Source organism: Pollicipes pollicipes, unplaced genomic scaffold, assembly GCF_011947565.3.
Source record: "Pollicipes pollicipes isolate AB1234 unplaced genomic scaffold, Ppol_2.1 Scaffold_7261;HRSCAF=8764_pilon_pilon_pilon, whole genome shotgun sequence".
Taxonomy (NCBI): domain Eukaryota; kingdom Metazoa; phylum Arthropoda; class Thecostraca; order Pollicipedomorpha; family Pollicipedidae; genus Pollicipes; species Pollicipes pollicipes.
This window is the reverse complement of record NW_023597054.1, coordinates 61,458,610-61,474,868: the sequence shown is the minus strand read 5'-3', so window position 1 is coordinate 61,474,868 and position 16,259 is coordinate 61,458,610. Positions and strand designations below refer to the sequence as shown.

Below are 16,259 nucleotides of genomic sequence, written 5' to 3'. Positions count from 1 at the left end.
AACGCCGGGTTTGCACCAACATCAAAGGTCTCCCGCCCGATCAGCACGTATGGCCTTGCTTCTTTTTGAAATCTACGGAACACAAAAGCATTGTTGAAGCAAGTATATTTCACGCCAAGACGCATCCCTGCCCGGATGCGCCTGTCAAACGTGCGGAAAATGTGTTTAGCATAACGCGTGCTGGACAAATGACTGCAGCCCTATGTCACTCAGCCGTGCAAATGAATCATGTGACAGACGGAAAAGGCCCCACGGCGAGGAACGACACGAATCGCCACTGCGGTATCTGCCGTCGCGTGCTTTACGAACAGACTGATCATAATCATACGCCGCCATTACCGCCTTAAGCTTCGGCGCGAAGCTCAGAGCGCTGGACCAAGCAGAATCGCGAAGCAACAATCGAAGCTTTCAGACCGCGCTCAGGCGGACAGCAGAAAAAAACCCAACATGACAGAACGTCTACCGTGACGAGGCCGGCTGGCACGGGCAGCGCTCAGTACAAATCATCCAACACCGGTTACATAGACGGTCGCATATGCAATGTGAGCGATGCACCTGCGCGGACAGTTGCCCGATCGGAGGGGATTAGCAGCCCAGAGAGGCCGAAGGGGCCTCCCCAGTTCGGATGCCGCTATGTCCTGCTCATGTTGACACCTCTGGTCTTCTGCGGCGTCACTCGTAACAACTCCAGTAGGCTGGGCGGCGTGGCCAAAGGGCACGTCACCAGGGGCGGGGCCTCACACGTGAGCATGCTCGCCGTGGATCTTCATCATGTGCTCGGCATACCTGCGGACACGGCCACCAGCCGGCGTGGGTGGCGAAGAACCAACCAGCTGAAACGCTTAGGTCGATGGCGCGATACTAATAACGCCTATCACGCGAACGGCATGTCCAGGCGAGCTTATCACCGGCGGAGCTGCCCAGGCCGTGACGTCATGGCTGTCCATCATGGCGACCACATTAGCAGGGATTGCAGCTTTGCAAAACGGTAGACGTAATAAAGCAAATGCGTTTTGCCTTAAATGACCACAAAGCGACACCGATCGGTCAATGATAAAGAAGACAGACTGTGGCTCTGATGAATGTGGCTGCAGCCTATAGGCAACAAGCGCGAGCATCCACATATTTATCAAATCGGAATACAAATATGAAACGACATAAGATCCAGCTCGTCGCGTGGGGGGGGGGGGGGAGGTCAGGCGCCTCGTGCACGTCTGCCGACCTTTCTGCGCAATCTGAGGAAATCTCGCGGCGGTACATCTCCGAGTAGGCCATCTTGTACAGCACGGCGAACACCAGCAGATGCAGCAGAAGCGTGTAGAGGAAGGCGGCCGTGCGGGCGCCCTTGCTGGACAGCACCAGCTGACCCTGCATGTGAAGGACGGGGTGCCCTGACACATCACAACACACCCTGACGCACCGCACAGGACGGCACCAAACCGATCTTCAAAGTGGTGGATGGTAGGGAGGGGGGGGGGGGGGGAGGCATGCGACAGTATGACGTGTCCTCACGAAACAGAGCCATCACACAGCGAGCAACTGACACACCTAGACACATATCTCCTCTACGGACAGCGCCGGTTAGCCCAATGGCGAATGGAAGCATAAAGCAGCCTGATAAAGGTATCACAACTATTGCAACCATTGCTTTGCATGCTCTGCCTAACAATCATTACGAAATTATTTGGCTACCGGAAGGTTTTTTAAACGAGAGGGATCGATCGCGCCAGTTTTGTATAAGCACGCTTCACGTCCTTCTTCTGTTTTCTTTGTTTCGGTGAAAATTTTCACATTTGACGGGCTAATCCTATTGTGATTCCAAGAACGGCGAAGGCCGGTGCCGCAGCGCGGGCCGCAGAACCAGTCACGAGCAGCGAACCTGTGATTTTTCACGAACTTATGAAGGTATTTCACAGATTTCAAAATGTCAGCATAAAAATGTTGCATGACGCGAGCTTTATGGCGAAAAAGTGTTAGTCAGGAAAGCAAGATCTTTCTGATAATTTGAAAGGCAATCTGGTACATTGCTGAAAGGTTAAAGGTGACTGAAGAGCTTGGCCAAGGTGAATTACCGCTTGGTTTAAATCAAAGTCACACATCAATCGGAAAAAAATAAATGAACGACATGTGATTCGACAATATCACTGGACCCCCCCCCCCCCCCTCTGATACGTGGCAGGCAGACGGGCGGTGCCACTCTGTTTGGGCAGCACGACGGCTGCCAGCCCGTACCATGGACAGAGTGATCTTCTCAAAGGGACTGAGCTGAGCGTATTTCCTGGAGCGTTCACGTCTGGAGAAGGACGAGAACGGGTCCAAAGAGTCCTCGTATTGGCTGGAATAGCGCGACTCCACGTCTTGTGATGACGATTTCTGGAACAAGGCACACACACACACATATGGTGACCTCTCCTCCACGACACCGCGCTGGGAAGAAACGCAATGCACCAAGCCAGGTAGTCATGGTGACTAATGATAGCCGTATCACATTACGCTTAAACCTGACCGAGCACCACAAGTAAGGATCACGAACAATAATTATGGGAAAGAGATGAAGACTTACTGCAGAGAGCCGTTGACGTTCGCTATGCATTGCAAATCACAGTTAAACTTGTTGGCGTCTTCAACTTATATAACAGCATGGCCAGTACGTCCGAATAAAAATTCCAGAATCGACGCGAATCCTTGCACGTAAATCGGCCAACAGCCAAAGTCCCAGAGCACGATCGGGCAGTCGCTACATTCGGTCACCTGTGCTGAGTAGCTCTGCAGGTACTTGATCTTCTCGAAGAGCTTGAGGTTGTCGCGGCGCAGGTCATCGATGTCGGACTCCTTGAGGCCCAGCTCGTGCTGCAGCATGTAGCGCTCCTGCTCCAGCTCCTGGATCCGGTGCCTGTAAGCGGCAGGCCAAACATCACTGCTCCTGGATAGGACAGGCTGCCCCTTACACAAGCGGCAGAAAGTGGTAGGCTTTAGGTACACTTGAGATGCCACGTTGGACGGACTCCGGACGACGCAAGAGCTCAGTACGACACCTAGCTGAGATCTGAGCACATGAGTGAACAAAATGTCTGGCAAGAAAGCTAACATGCTAGCTCACCACCCTTCCATCCCACTTGCGTTTTACTATCACACAGCTTATCACACGTCCCTTGCCCAGTGCGAAGGCCTCTTTAACATCTTCACGGCCCCAGAGTGGCCGAAAGTGTCACACCGGGCCACGTACCGGACCTTCGACATGACCTAAACTTGACCTTCGACTTGACCTGGCCTTCCTACCTGAAACGCTCGCGCTGCGCCGATACGATCGGCAGAATGGTGTCAGAGGGCGAGCTGGGGTCGCTGCCAAACACGGACGCCGGCCGCGCCGGTGCCGGAGGAGAGTGCATGGTGTCCCGTACCGCCTCCGCCACCAGCTCCGACGACGACGGCTGGCCCTGGGGGTGAAGACGGCCACGAGGGTATCAGACGGGTGTCCGACGGGTGCTAGACTGTCAGAAGGATGTTAGCCGGGTATCAGGGGGGTGTCAGGCGGATGGCAGACGAGTGGCAGACGGGTCGCAGACGGTATGCCGCGGACGGGTGGCAGAAGGGTGGCAGACAGATGTCAGACAGTGGTTAGAGCGGTGTCAGACAGGTGTCAGATGGGTGTCAGACAGGCGTCAGTGTGTCAGACGATGTCAGGCGGGTGTCAGACGGGTGTCAGATGGGTGCCAGAGGATGCCAGACTGATGTCAGACGGGTGGCGGACGGGTGGCAGACAGAAGCCAGAGCGGTGTCAGAAGGGTGTCAGACGGGTGTTATATGGGTGTCAGATGGCGTGTCTCGGACGGCGCACCAGAGCGAGGGGAGGGCAGACGAGGAGAGTCCATCGCATCTCCCATCACCTCCGCCACCAACGCCGAGCCCACAGGCTGCCCATGAGCGATAAGGCGTGACCAGACGCTTAGAAGCGCTTCCACGTACAGGATTGGAAGGCAGCGTAGGAGTGAGATGTCGAGCGACTATTGGCTGGCGGCATCATCAAACGGGCGTGTTGGAGCGGTAGACTCAGCTGGTGTATACATAACTATCTTAACGAAATAAAAGCCCGCAATAGCCATTTAGCCACACCCAAAATGGCTTCTGTCGAGTTCATGAACACTCCTATGCATATATAAGAGGTAAGCCTGCAAACCACGAGCACCCTCTAGGCTCAACCGGACAGCCGGTCAGCATCGTGCAACCGCACGTGCAATAAGGTTTGGGACAGCAGTATACAGGTGTGTCGGTCATTTTAGCTCAGGGCACATACGGTACAGCTCATTCATTCCACAGTTCATTTTCAGCATACGGTGCCACGTGCTGAAACTGAGCCACTGGCCCTCGTTCAGGCCGTGTCGTCGCTGGCAGCGCATTGAATGAAAATATGCACACCAATGCAGCATGCAAGCGATGAAGCCGGGAGAGCACATATGACAGCTATGGGTAGCATCATCTGATGAACAACAGGCTACGAGCATACGAAGGATGCTAACTCAAATTGGGTGTCATGAACAGTGTAGGCGGTGGATGGCTACCAGTGAGCCTTACGTCCTTGTGACAAACCTCATGCGATTCCTGTACACAGTGCGGAGACTTTATCAGGTGTGTGAAAGATGCACATCAGGCGGGTTCAAAATGCATGACCTTTTTACCAAAGCTATCTTGGTCAATCTAGCATTACTTCCAAGCACGTTACCGCATTCATACATATTTGCCCCTCATAAAAGTAACAAGTATTGGTACATGTAGATGTGGCCATCATCGAGCGTGTCTGGAGCGGAACGGTTGCTGGGAGTTAGCGTCGGTACAGAGTCTCCAGGAGTTAGCGTTGGTACACAGCCACATAGCAAATCCGGGTGCGGGAGAAAGTGCTCACACAGAACAGAAGTTCGTCAGATCAGTCCGCAGGGAATAGTCTGAAGATAAATCAATTGCTACATTATCGCTGCCAAGCAACGGCTCGTCATTGAAGGGTCAGAAATATCTGAGGACGCTACACCGGAACCGTCTTAAGAAGCCAAACAACACAACGGCGAGCCTCCGCCAAAATCCCACCGCCGACCGAGAGAATACCACCGTCCACCGAGAATACAGGACACTGCGTACGACATCACAAGCAGCTGGTCATACGCACCCACAGAGGGATGTCCAATGCCTCACGCAGGACATAGGAATCATACGACATCACAAACAGCTGGTCATACACAGTCATAGCAGGTTGTCCACTGTCTCACCCAGTACACAGGAATGCAGAAAGGCAACGTTACTATCCGAAGGAGAAATGTGAACTACACAAGAAAACAAAACATTGTGTTTGCGTCATACTTTGCAGTTGACGAATTGTCATATTTCATTCACAGGGACCGTGATCAGAAATACTTTCCTTTTTAAATGTGCAGTAGCGGGAAGGGAAGAGAGGTGATGGGATCGGCTTCGCAAAGCTCTCTTTGAGACAGTTTCGATATTCAATTTGCGACACAGGCGGTAGACAAGTAAAATGAAGACAATGCGCTTCCTTAAAACGGGCACAATGTTTGACAAAATAAATAGAAAAAATGGTCATTTGCTCTTGCAGACAGCAATATTGAAAATTAAAGCTGGCTGAACAAATATGCGACGCGTAAATAAACAACATCGCTAAAATCTTGAAGAACCCACACATGTCTTTAACATCAACGACTTTTCTCGAAATGTACTAGCAGCGCTGACATCTTACGTCAGTTTAGATGGAAAATGTCGCCAGAAGCATTGTACTTCAGGCAATTATCGCAGCCAACATTCACAGAGTCGGGTACATCCAAGGTAAAAACAAACAGCCATTTCCCGTAGTGCGCCTGTTTCCAATGCCCGCCGCTACACGAACACCCGTGCTCGACTCCGTGTTCAACCGGAGTCGACTCCGCGCTCAGTCGGAGTCGATTCCGCGTTCAGTTGGAGTCGACTCCGTAGTCCGGAAAATTGTCGGCGATTCAAAGTGGAATACATTTTCTTCAAACATTACTTGAGCTAAAGCTGAATCTAGGCAAACCGTATGAATACTTATAACGACGTGAAGGAACGTACTATTACTTGCAGCCCAATTATTGCGTTTATCTGCTGCTAGAACACACAGCACATTGGCATCTGGAGGAAATGGTACGGCGGCTACGGAAAACTTGAGTGGAGAGTAGCTCTGAAATTTCTGACAGAAGAAATTCCAAACGACTGCGAGATTCGCCAACGTCTGGTGCAGGTCCGTAGCCAGGCGGCTGCGCTGGGTGCTCGTGCATTCCATGAGATATAGGATGCGCCCCCGACTTGCTTCCGTGCAATCCTCATGCTAAGACAAGGAGCGGGCCAAGAAGACCGAATGAAGTCCTTTCATGTGTTGAGGTCTACAACACATTGCAAAACAAATCAACCGTAAAGTATCAATGTCCCGGCTCTGAAAAAAATAATGGCGTTCAACTTAAGTTCCTGCCTTTGAGCACTTGGCACACTAGTGCACCTCCCTGGGAGTTTGCTCTGGCTACGGCCTGGCTTTGTCAATGTGTACCTATACGAGAACTGCCTCCGTCACCCAACGGTAGCCAGTGGGCCGCCGGTTTAACACGTAGGCGTGTGTCACTCACAGGTGAGCCTCCGTTAAGAAGATCTTCTCAACCCAACACGCCGACACTAATCAAAGGTGTGTACGCGTCCATCTTGCAAAACAGGGGATCAAGTTCAGAGAAATTGCGACTGAGCTTTGCATATGATTTCGTTCGTTTAGGACCATTATCTATGATAATCTTCACATGAACCAGGTGTCCGCCAGATGGTTGCCCCGAAACCTGATCCCACAAAATCGGCATCAAAGGTTTGTATTGAGTAAGAAGCTTTTCTCTGCCTTCAGAACTGACCCTGCGGACTTCTTGTTAGTGTGGTGACAGGGATGAGACATGGCTTCACCACTGCGAGCCCGAGTCAGAGCGCGAGAGCGTACAGTGGAACCACGAGCGGTTTACCACTCTGTAAGGGCTTCGCGGCACAGGTTTCTGCGCGTAAAGTAATGCCGTTCATTTTCTAGAATGTCTTTGCTGCAACCATCAGCTGCATACAACAGAAAAGACTATCTTCAGGGGATTACCGCGCCATCCTAATGGTCTGCTCACACTAGTTCGTTTTTAGGGCGGGGGGGGGGGGGGGCGTCGAACGCTCGTCAACAAGAAAACAACGTCATGATTAAAACTGACGTGTAATACACAGCCGATGGTGCTCAAATCGGGATCTAAGACGGTGTGCTCGTCGCAGCGAGAGTCAAACGTCATGTCGAATTGTCCATTGAAGTCATCTTCAACGTTCTGGCAAGACAGTTACAAGCGATAAACCTCCACTAATGCAATCGTCTACAGAGATGATAACAGTGAGTTGCCCGGTAAGCCTTCAAATATACAACCGAAGTGCATTGGGCTCCTACGCTTCAGAAGAACGCCCACCGTGACTACACCTGCAGACGGGAGAAAAGGCATATCCTATGGCATCGGCGACGGATGTCAGAGAGTATAACGCGTTCAATACGACTTAAAAGTATGACGCGTTCAGCACACGAATAACGCAGGAAGATGCATGACCTACAGTCTGGGGCTGCGCACTTACCAAAAGGGACACAATAATGATGGCTGATAAAATATAACCAGGTACCTAACACTCTGGGTCCTACGACTAGGTTGTAAGACTGAATAGGTGCTATGGTGATATCCTCCCCAGGATTGCACACTTGCCATCCCATCAAAATAAAACTATTCAAAAGGTAGAGGAAATTCTGCTAATCAGTAGGTATCGCAACCCGGATAGGACAAAAAAGAATCATTTGCAGACAAATCCACCATCCACTCTGTATACTGAATAAAATTGATTGCAAATATATGTGCAGCCCTCAAAAAGGAGTTGGCATTATGACTTTACAGTCCTCCGTCTTGTAACCTGCCCTTTCTTGCAATCATTCTTAGATATTTATCGTGACCGAACAACGCGTCATGACGACTAGATAGGCAGCCAGTCGACGCACTGCATAACATGATGGTTACACACAGCACCCCTGATGTCAATAATGCAATGTAATCTTACTGGTATCCATCACTAGCTTTTTCGGTACGTTCGAAACAAACAAAATCTGTACTGCATGTTTCAGCACAGGATCTCATTACGCTGCGAATAATTAATGTTATACCGTAATACCATACTATTTCAAGCGGCGTTGCAGCCAGGCAATTCTAAGTCGTAAATCTTAAATAGTTCACAATATAATCTGAGCGGTGAAAGTTGAGAATCGTGCATGCGCACTACAAATTTGAGCCGTCAGTTGACCAATGCCCTGTGCTGAAACACATTGTTCGATCAACCACGTTCCATAAATCAGAGAGGCTACCTTTGATTGAGAATGATATCGCAGCACGAGAGACTCTTATACAACAGTGAACAAGTTTCAGTTCAAGGTCCGATGCAGTCTGGCTACGACGCGTTCTGAACGTTCATACGTATCCTTGCACACACGGGCAACAGCTTCAAACGCCTTTGTGGGCGCAGTTCTTAACAGTTCCGTCGAGGAAATTTTGTGGCAAGCCCGAGCGGGCTGCCCGATCAGCCATGATTATCCCGCGACGCTGCAATCTCAGCAAAGCTTTCTTATCCGCTTGACTAGCAAAGGAAATGAAAGAATTGGTACTGCAAAAACGCCGCGCCGTACGGGCTGAAAGCGGGCCAGATCTTGATGACCCGGCGTTGTAGCGACACTAAACCAACGCCGCAAGTCGGAGGAGAGAACGGACAGGCGAAAGTGCCGACGAAAGTGAGGTCGCCGCACGCGGCCAGTCTCGCGTCCTCGGGCGCTGACCATGGGTCCTGTCGTTTTGGGGGCGTTTTTACTGATTACTGTCGGATCTCGGCAGCCCGAGCAGAGTCGCAAAACCAGCTGCACGGTGGGAACAAACGCGCCGGCTGCGAACTGTTGGCGATCTCATCACGGTCTGACACTGTGTTTTAGTAATCGACCGGAAAACGGGCATTGCCAAATTCGTCTCATACCATAGCTCGTCTCGAGTGCAGCTGCCTGTGATGTGAGCCGAAGGCGCTGGAGGCCCTAAATACCACGCATACGTTTAGCCCCGCTCATCGTGACCCATATCCGCCGAATGGTGTACGTCATTCGTAGTACATTGGTCACAGTCGTCAAAGATCCAAATCCGTAGAACTTTATCGCTTTCTTTGAATAAGTTTGTAAGACCCGGTCAGGCCTTAGTTTTAACATATACTGGCCAGATCCATTGAAACCATTGCTACGCAGCATAGCACTAAGACCATTCATACGTCTTACAGACTGCAATAGGAGTAAGGATATTCTACAGCTATCTAAGTAAGAACAAACTATTTAAACTGAGTGGTGGAAAACGTGGTTCTCCACTTCTTCAGAATGACATTCACAATCCTGCTTTTTGGTGAGGAAAATGGCGTGATGAAAGTTCCACAATAAGATCAGCATATTGCCGGTAATGCGAATGATGCGTAGGTTCTACGCAAGAAATGACGGTTATCTATTTATCATTAATTGATGCAAAATATGTTTGATCTTTTTTCAGCGCAAAGCACTTGCCACTCATGAACGACCTTGAAACCATTCGGATGACAAAATGACAGCGTATAAACTGTCATGGCTCCCCGTAGGAGCAAGGGCATAATCGCAATGCTCGATTACCTAATATATGTTTACTTCACTTAAATAAGCACAAAACATGGTCCCTTCAAAGCTACCGGCGATCGAAACGGATAACAACTTTCTTCATTTTTGTTTTAAGGTAACGCGACGCACGTCGGCACTCTCCTTTTCTAGGGCTAGCGACCACATCGGCCATGTTAGCGCTCAGGGGCCATGACGCAAGGGGGATTCGAACTCACGAGCGCAGCTTCCCCGAACAAACAGTAGTGACACTCAAATCAGGTCCACTTACAAGTAAAAAATACGCTAGTTCTATCGAAAGCAACTAAAAAAAAAAAAAACGCAACGTCACAACAATACATCTCCGCATCCGTCGTTTCCTCTCGTCTATGAAAATTCCAGGGCTTGTAGGGCTGACGGTATTTGCATTAAGGTAATCAAAATACGTGTGGAAACTATTGGCCACGTCATCCACCACGACACCTGCCCACGTCCTGTGAACATCCTGACTGCTGAAAACATTCCATAGCACATCCCACCGCAAGCCCGAAAGCCCACCAGAATCGCCAAACTTAACACCTACTTCCATCGTTCCTGCCTTTCCAAAGCTTGTCGAGAGGGTGGTACAGCGACTGCTTCATTCCAACAGGGCCGAAAATAACCCTTCTTCCTCAGCCCAGCGCGGTTTTCGCTCCCGTCTCTCTACGAAATCCGCGCTCCTTACCGTATCCGACCATGTCCTTACCGCCACTGACCGCCAGGAACTTATTCTTCTCTGCCTTCGGGGTCTTTCTCAATGCTTTGATGTGACCGACCACGCAAAGATTGTTCTCAAACTGCAAGCGTACTCTATCAATGCTACCTTGTTCATTTCTTACCCCCGTGGTCATACCCAACCTGTTTGCACTGCTGACAGGCGTGGCAACCGATACCTTTCCAAGCTCTTGTCCAATCCTGTCAACGCATTCCAAGAATCCTCTGTAGGCCTACCCCTCTTCCAGATATTTGCCAACGACATATTCCCGCTCAGCCCCGACGCGTGCGTGGTGCAGTATGCTGATGACACCGAGGTTTTGATGTCTGGAAAACAGATTCCCTCCTGCAGCTCATTGCTACAATGACACAGACACTTGAGTCTCTGGACATCTGGTTTCACTCCCACGGTTTGAAAGCGAACATGGTAAAATGAAACTTTGAGTTTGTGCTTCGCGTCATAATTGTCGAGGCATGGCTCCTAACGCAGTTCGGTTCCACGAGAACGCAGTGCGTGAGGCTCGAACGGTGAGGAACCTTGGCGTGGTGTTCGACGAGCATCTCACCTGGGACTTTCACGTATCTTCCTTTGTCAAAAAGTGCAACGGTATCCTCATCGGGCTATCACACGTATGTCATAAGATCCCGCCTGACTTACCGTCTGCCGTGGTCAATGCCTTGGTCCTTCCGCGCGTTCGCTATTGCCTTGCCGTCTATGCAACGGGTCGGAGAAAAACACACCAGGCCTTCAAAAGATATTGAGCTTCGCGCTGCGCGTTGTCTTCGACCGTCACAAATTTGATCATGTCTCGGACGTGCGTGAGGAACCGGGCTGGCCCACTACCGGTTAGCTCTACCAACATACCTCCATTAACTTGCTATATAAAATAGGGGTTACCGGCGAACCAAAAGCTCTTGCCTCTCAGATACCGGAAAACTCTTCTCTCCGCTCATGCTCTACCCGTCAGGATACTGCCCCGCAAGAACGGAGGCGGGTAGGCCACGCCTCCTGCATAGCCTCGTACAACTCTACAACGCTTTGCGCCACTTTGTCACTCGCGTATTTTGAACTTTTACCTGGAAGTTGATGACTATATACATATGTCTGTGTGTGTGCATGTGTGCATCTGTGGTATGTTTTGTAAGTTTTTGTGAGCATGTCTTTGATTTATTCCTACGTGGTCGTTGCTACGAGTGTCCTTTCAAACATGTCTCTCCTCTTAATGTTATCGACTGGACACTCAGAGTAGTTATTTTATGTTGTAAACTGTTTTAAACTTCAATACATGCATGCCTACAAATGTGACACACACCATCCGTTGCATAAAACGACGGCAGTGCGTTTAATTGCAGAATCATAGCAAGTTGTAATCCGAAGTAGCTTGTGTATCGGACGGCACGCTATTTGGCGGAGACTTGATTTGCTGCCTTGGCAGGGTAGGCAGGTGCTGCGCGCATTATTCTGACTCGGTCCTGTGATGAAGCATAGGCCAGTCTAGCGCCTACACTGCTCTTTGGTGATGCTGGACTTATTATGCTTTCCCGTTCACGTTATCGCCCACGGATGAAGCATTGCACGGCGGCGAAGTTCCCGTTTCCATCCCACTGGCGAGAGGTGCAAAAAGAGCTTCTGGAGTCGGCCACGCATCGGCATCAGACGAGACGTGCCGGTACCAGCTTAAGACTGACAGTGTTACGATGGCATTCGTGCTGGTTCCAGCTTTAAACGCATTTAGTGCAGGCCATTACTTCTTGTCACGTACACGTACAGTGTGGTAGTGCTTTCAACCTAGGCCCTCTTCAGTAGGGTCTGTTCTGATTAAAAACTATCTATTGGTACCGCGACGCCGAAGTAGCGCGTCACAAGTCTGCCTCACCTCGCCCTCGCCACGACAGATCATCGCCATGGAGTTCATGCTGCCCAGGTCGTCCTCGAGCTTCTGCACGAGGCGGCGCTGCTCCTCGATGGTGCGCAGGTGTCGCTCCTGCTCCAGCTGCAGCGTCTCGCACCGCGCTGCCGACAACGGCTGCAGTCAGGAGCCAGTACAGGAGGGAGGCGCGGCGGTCGGAACGGCAGAGATACGGCCAGAAATACGACAGGAGTCGCGGCGGGAAGTGCGGCGGGAGACACGTCAAGACGGACAGGAGGTGGTGCGGGAGACGGTGCTGGAGACGGGGCGCGTGCTGCAGAAGCTGGGCGGGGACCCGTGGCGCACAGGGCGCCCCGCAGGACGCCTCTGCCCTGACGTGACAAGACACACAACAGCGGTGCAGGAGTCAGGCACGATCGCGGTGCAGGGGCGCAATGACGGTGCAAGTGTCAGCCAGCTACAGTAACGGTGCGGGGGCATAGTAATAGTGGTGGGGCACGCGCTCGTTACATGGAACACTGGGGGGGGGGGGGGGGGGGGCAGGGGAGTCGGCATCTGTCCCTTCCCCCTGTCCCGCCATCCCACTCTACCGCCAGACACTGGCGTCTATACAGTCTGAGGAGAACCTGCAACGTAAGGTACACGTCAAGGTAAGACTGACAGAAGCGCGCGCTGTTTACAACCTCGTGCCATGCTCGCGCCGTCTGAGTTCGCTTGGTGGAACGTCAGCGCCCAGTCATGAAGTGTGAGAGCTTCACGAGATCGGCAGGAATGGCAGTTTGAGTCCTTTGAAAACACCGTTGCGTAATCCGCACCCAAGGAACCACACATCAGCACATTTGTTTGCCCCCAAAACACGTTCGTTTACAGAATAACAATATCCCTTTACACATGAAACACATTCGTTTACCATTGATGAGACTACCTATTGAAAAGCATTGATGCTGCAAGTTACGGACAAAGAAGTTAACGGAAAACAGCAGGTTAAGCCTGCTATGATGGCTGTTGCTCGCTGCAATACAGTGCAGGCATCCCGTGTTTGAGGCTCTTGAAGTGATCCCTGTAACCTGTGCTCTGTATGGCACTCACACGGTAGGAGCTGTTTACATTGTATCCCCTCAGATGTACTAATCGAACTCCTCCAATAGTTTTCAGCCTGTCATGTATCGCTGGTGAATCACACTTCATTTACATCTGCGTCACGCAAACTACTTCTGCGGGAACTTAATGTATATTTAACTAGCCTGTCATGACATCACAATCTTCTTTTCGCTATTCAACACAACGCGTTTGCATTTCACTTTTCAATCATCGAGGAGGACTCTACTAATAGCAAACAGTCACGTTACTTACCAGAGTACGAAGTTGCAGGAGTCAATTGCGTCGCCACGCCATGGTGAAAACCGGAGGCAATAGAAGCTTACTACGGTAGAAATCGGAATGCAAACATCTGCAAACTTAGAGAAAATCTCCCTAATCACTGGGGCTTTTACGTCCATCCAACCACGAATGCGGGCGCCAATAAACGCATGGTAATCTTTGCCAGGCTTCTTGCCAGTGACGAAAAACAAAAATATGTCGGATCACCGCGATCACAATGTCGGCGATGTAACAACTGGGTGCATGGGCACCGCCAGGCGAAGAAGGGTTGATAAAGCCCAACGGTCAATTAAAAATGTTTGCGTTTTGATCGTTGCGCTCTGACGCCGGTGGCGTCTGTGGCAAGAGCTGCCCAATAAAGATGGAATTGATTCAAAATCCTGGTTTGAAGCGAGGCAAGAAATGCAACTCGAGTAAAACGCTTGCTGTGGCCACCTATCTGAATTCTGAACGATACCTACCTGATGCTAAATTTGAACCCCATTTTGTGGAGAGACATCTTGTCTGTCACATATGTTCGCTATCGTGCAAAATGGTGTGCAGAAGTAATAGGACATGAAGTACACTGAGCAAATTCTGGCCTCCACGGTAGGCGAAAGATCTCCAAGATACATGTAGTCATACAGATGCAAATGTCTGTCCGCGAGTCTGAGAGAGACAGAAATGTCCGGCGGTAATAATAAGCAAAGTACCATTTAATGTGAGTCACTTTTGGCAACCTCGTCCCGCACATTGCTACCTCTCATAACGCTATGACTCGGTAATTCGCTCGCTTTCATCAAGGGCAGGACCCCTTGTCCCTGAGTGAGTCCTAATTCCTAGCCAATGGTACTTGGATATCAAAATAAGCTAGATATTAGAATGCGTTGTCAGAAAATGCGCTGCAGTTGGATGTGTTTGTTATACAAGTGCATCATTGCCTCCTGTTGGATGTGAGGTGTTTCAACAACAATTCAGCAAGATGGAATTGCTATTAAATCGTAACGCCAAAGGAAACTAGAGTCATCGCAAGTTTCTGAGGGATTCGGGATATGTCATTGAGATTCAGGTATAGGTATATTCCTAATGGCGATGAACTGGTTGGTGGTCACCCTAGCGGATCCACACGCCAAAATGGCGCGAATCCATATTTCATTAATTTAATCCATTTAAGTATTCTTTGTGCTTGTGACGCAATGCTAGAGTTGTTAAAAATCTAATAATTAAACGAGCCAGCCGTTACTACATCTTTATGAAAAATGAGTGCGTTTGGGTGTGGGAAAGTTGAACGTTGAACATCAGGGAACACGCTCCACCCGTCCGTCCCATCCGGTTCACAAAGCTCGGCCGCTAATACATAAGGACAAAACTACAGGTATAGGTGAGAAAAATCCCGATGGCTTAAAGTCGTTCCAGCCCCCACCAAGGGTTTCAGAGCACAGGACACTTAGTTTCCGCAGCTAATGACCTTGGAACGATTCATGCTCGGCTTGCCCACTTGCTCGGCGTGGACGCAAACGTATGGATCGACTTTTGTGATGGATCCATGTCCGGTCCGCCAAATGCGGTCTTTCACGTACTATTGACAATTGAATACATTCATGCGTTCGAATGGTACGTGAGGTTGAAAGGAAAAAAGAAGAGGAACACAGATTTGACCGCTACCGACAGTGGAAGTCAGAAGAAACCAACCAACATCCATTCTGTTATATAAAAGGTACCCACCAACATTCATTCTATCAACATCGCTAGAAATGGCAGTTCGGCACTAGAGGTAAAGCCGAAGGTTAAATGACCTGTAAAATTACGTTGTGATAAAGTCATTTTCGCCGAAAGCTCTATCATTAACCCGCTAAACGCAATGAAACAGCAGTATTTACTTTCAATGGACTATAGCATGCAGTCTTCGCTCTGAAACATAATTTCATCCCGCAACTGTACGGCTATGCTGTTCAAAAACGAACGCCTTGGGAGACCGAAACATGCAATATTTTGAAAACACAACAAAGGTCTCTTGAAAACACAACAAAGGTCTCCAACTCAAAGGTTTTCTTCTCGTCTATTTCACCAGCCCTGTAATGCGATTCAGTGGCATTCACTACGTGCAGAGTTTCGTCACCCCCGGTCCAATATTTCGTTCTCTTCTTTTTCACGTGACGAAGAATTCCGTACATTTCGACAATCCTTTGGCGTCTTCTTCGGCGAAAAACGGATCTGACTAAAGCCATTCCGAAAATATGCATTTTCCATCGAAGAGGTCATCGCAACTTGTGTCCAAAGATAGCTACATCATCTAAACGTGGGAAATGACTTCTGACAGAATGACATCACAAAGAAGATTTAGTTTATGCGTCGTGTGTGTATTTTTTCCATGTGCTATTTGTGACAGCCCAGGCTAAGGAAATTGAGAGAACTTTTGCTAGTTTAATCGAAGTCTCATCATGCAAGAGAGGTTTTAGGCTCAAAGAAAATTCCTTCCTCACAGGTCAGCATTTCCATTTCGTAAACAAATTTTAGCGGGCCTTGGCTCGCTTCCCGCCCATGTAACCTAGTTGATTTTGGAAAACCCGGTCATTCCT

At 49.8% G+C, this 16,259-nt stretch overlaps 1 protein-coding gene across 1 annotated transcript in view; it reads right to left on the bottom strand.

Annotated features, from left to right (window-relative positions):
• Positions 1–89: 89 nt before the first annotated feature.
• The window catches only part of LOC119112187 (protein CASP), a 242,096-nt gene continuing 225,926 nt past the window's right edge, over positions 90–16,259 (bottom strand). The window contains exons 12-17 of the mRNA XM_037236259.1: positions 12,328–12,464; positions 3,280–3,437; positions 2,752–2,893; positions 2,233–2,373; positions 1,223–1,368; positions 90–786 (exon numbers count right to left, since the gene is read on the bottom strand). Coding sequence (XP_037092154.1) covers positions 738–786; positions 1,223–1,368; positions 2,233–2,373; positions 2,752–2,893; positions 3,280–3,437; positions 12,328–12,464 — 773 coding nt within the window. The 3' untranslated portion in view covers positions 90–737. The remainder of the gene's footprint in view (positions 787–1,222; positions 1,369–2,232; positions 2,374–2,751; positions 2,894–3,279; positions 3,438–12,327; positions 12,465–16,259) is intronic.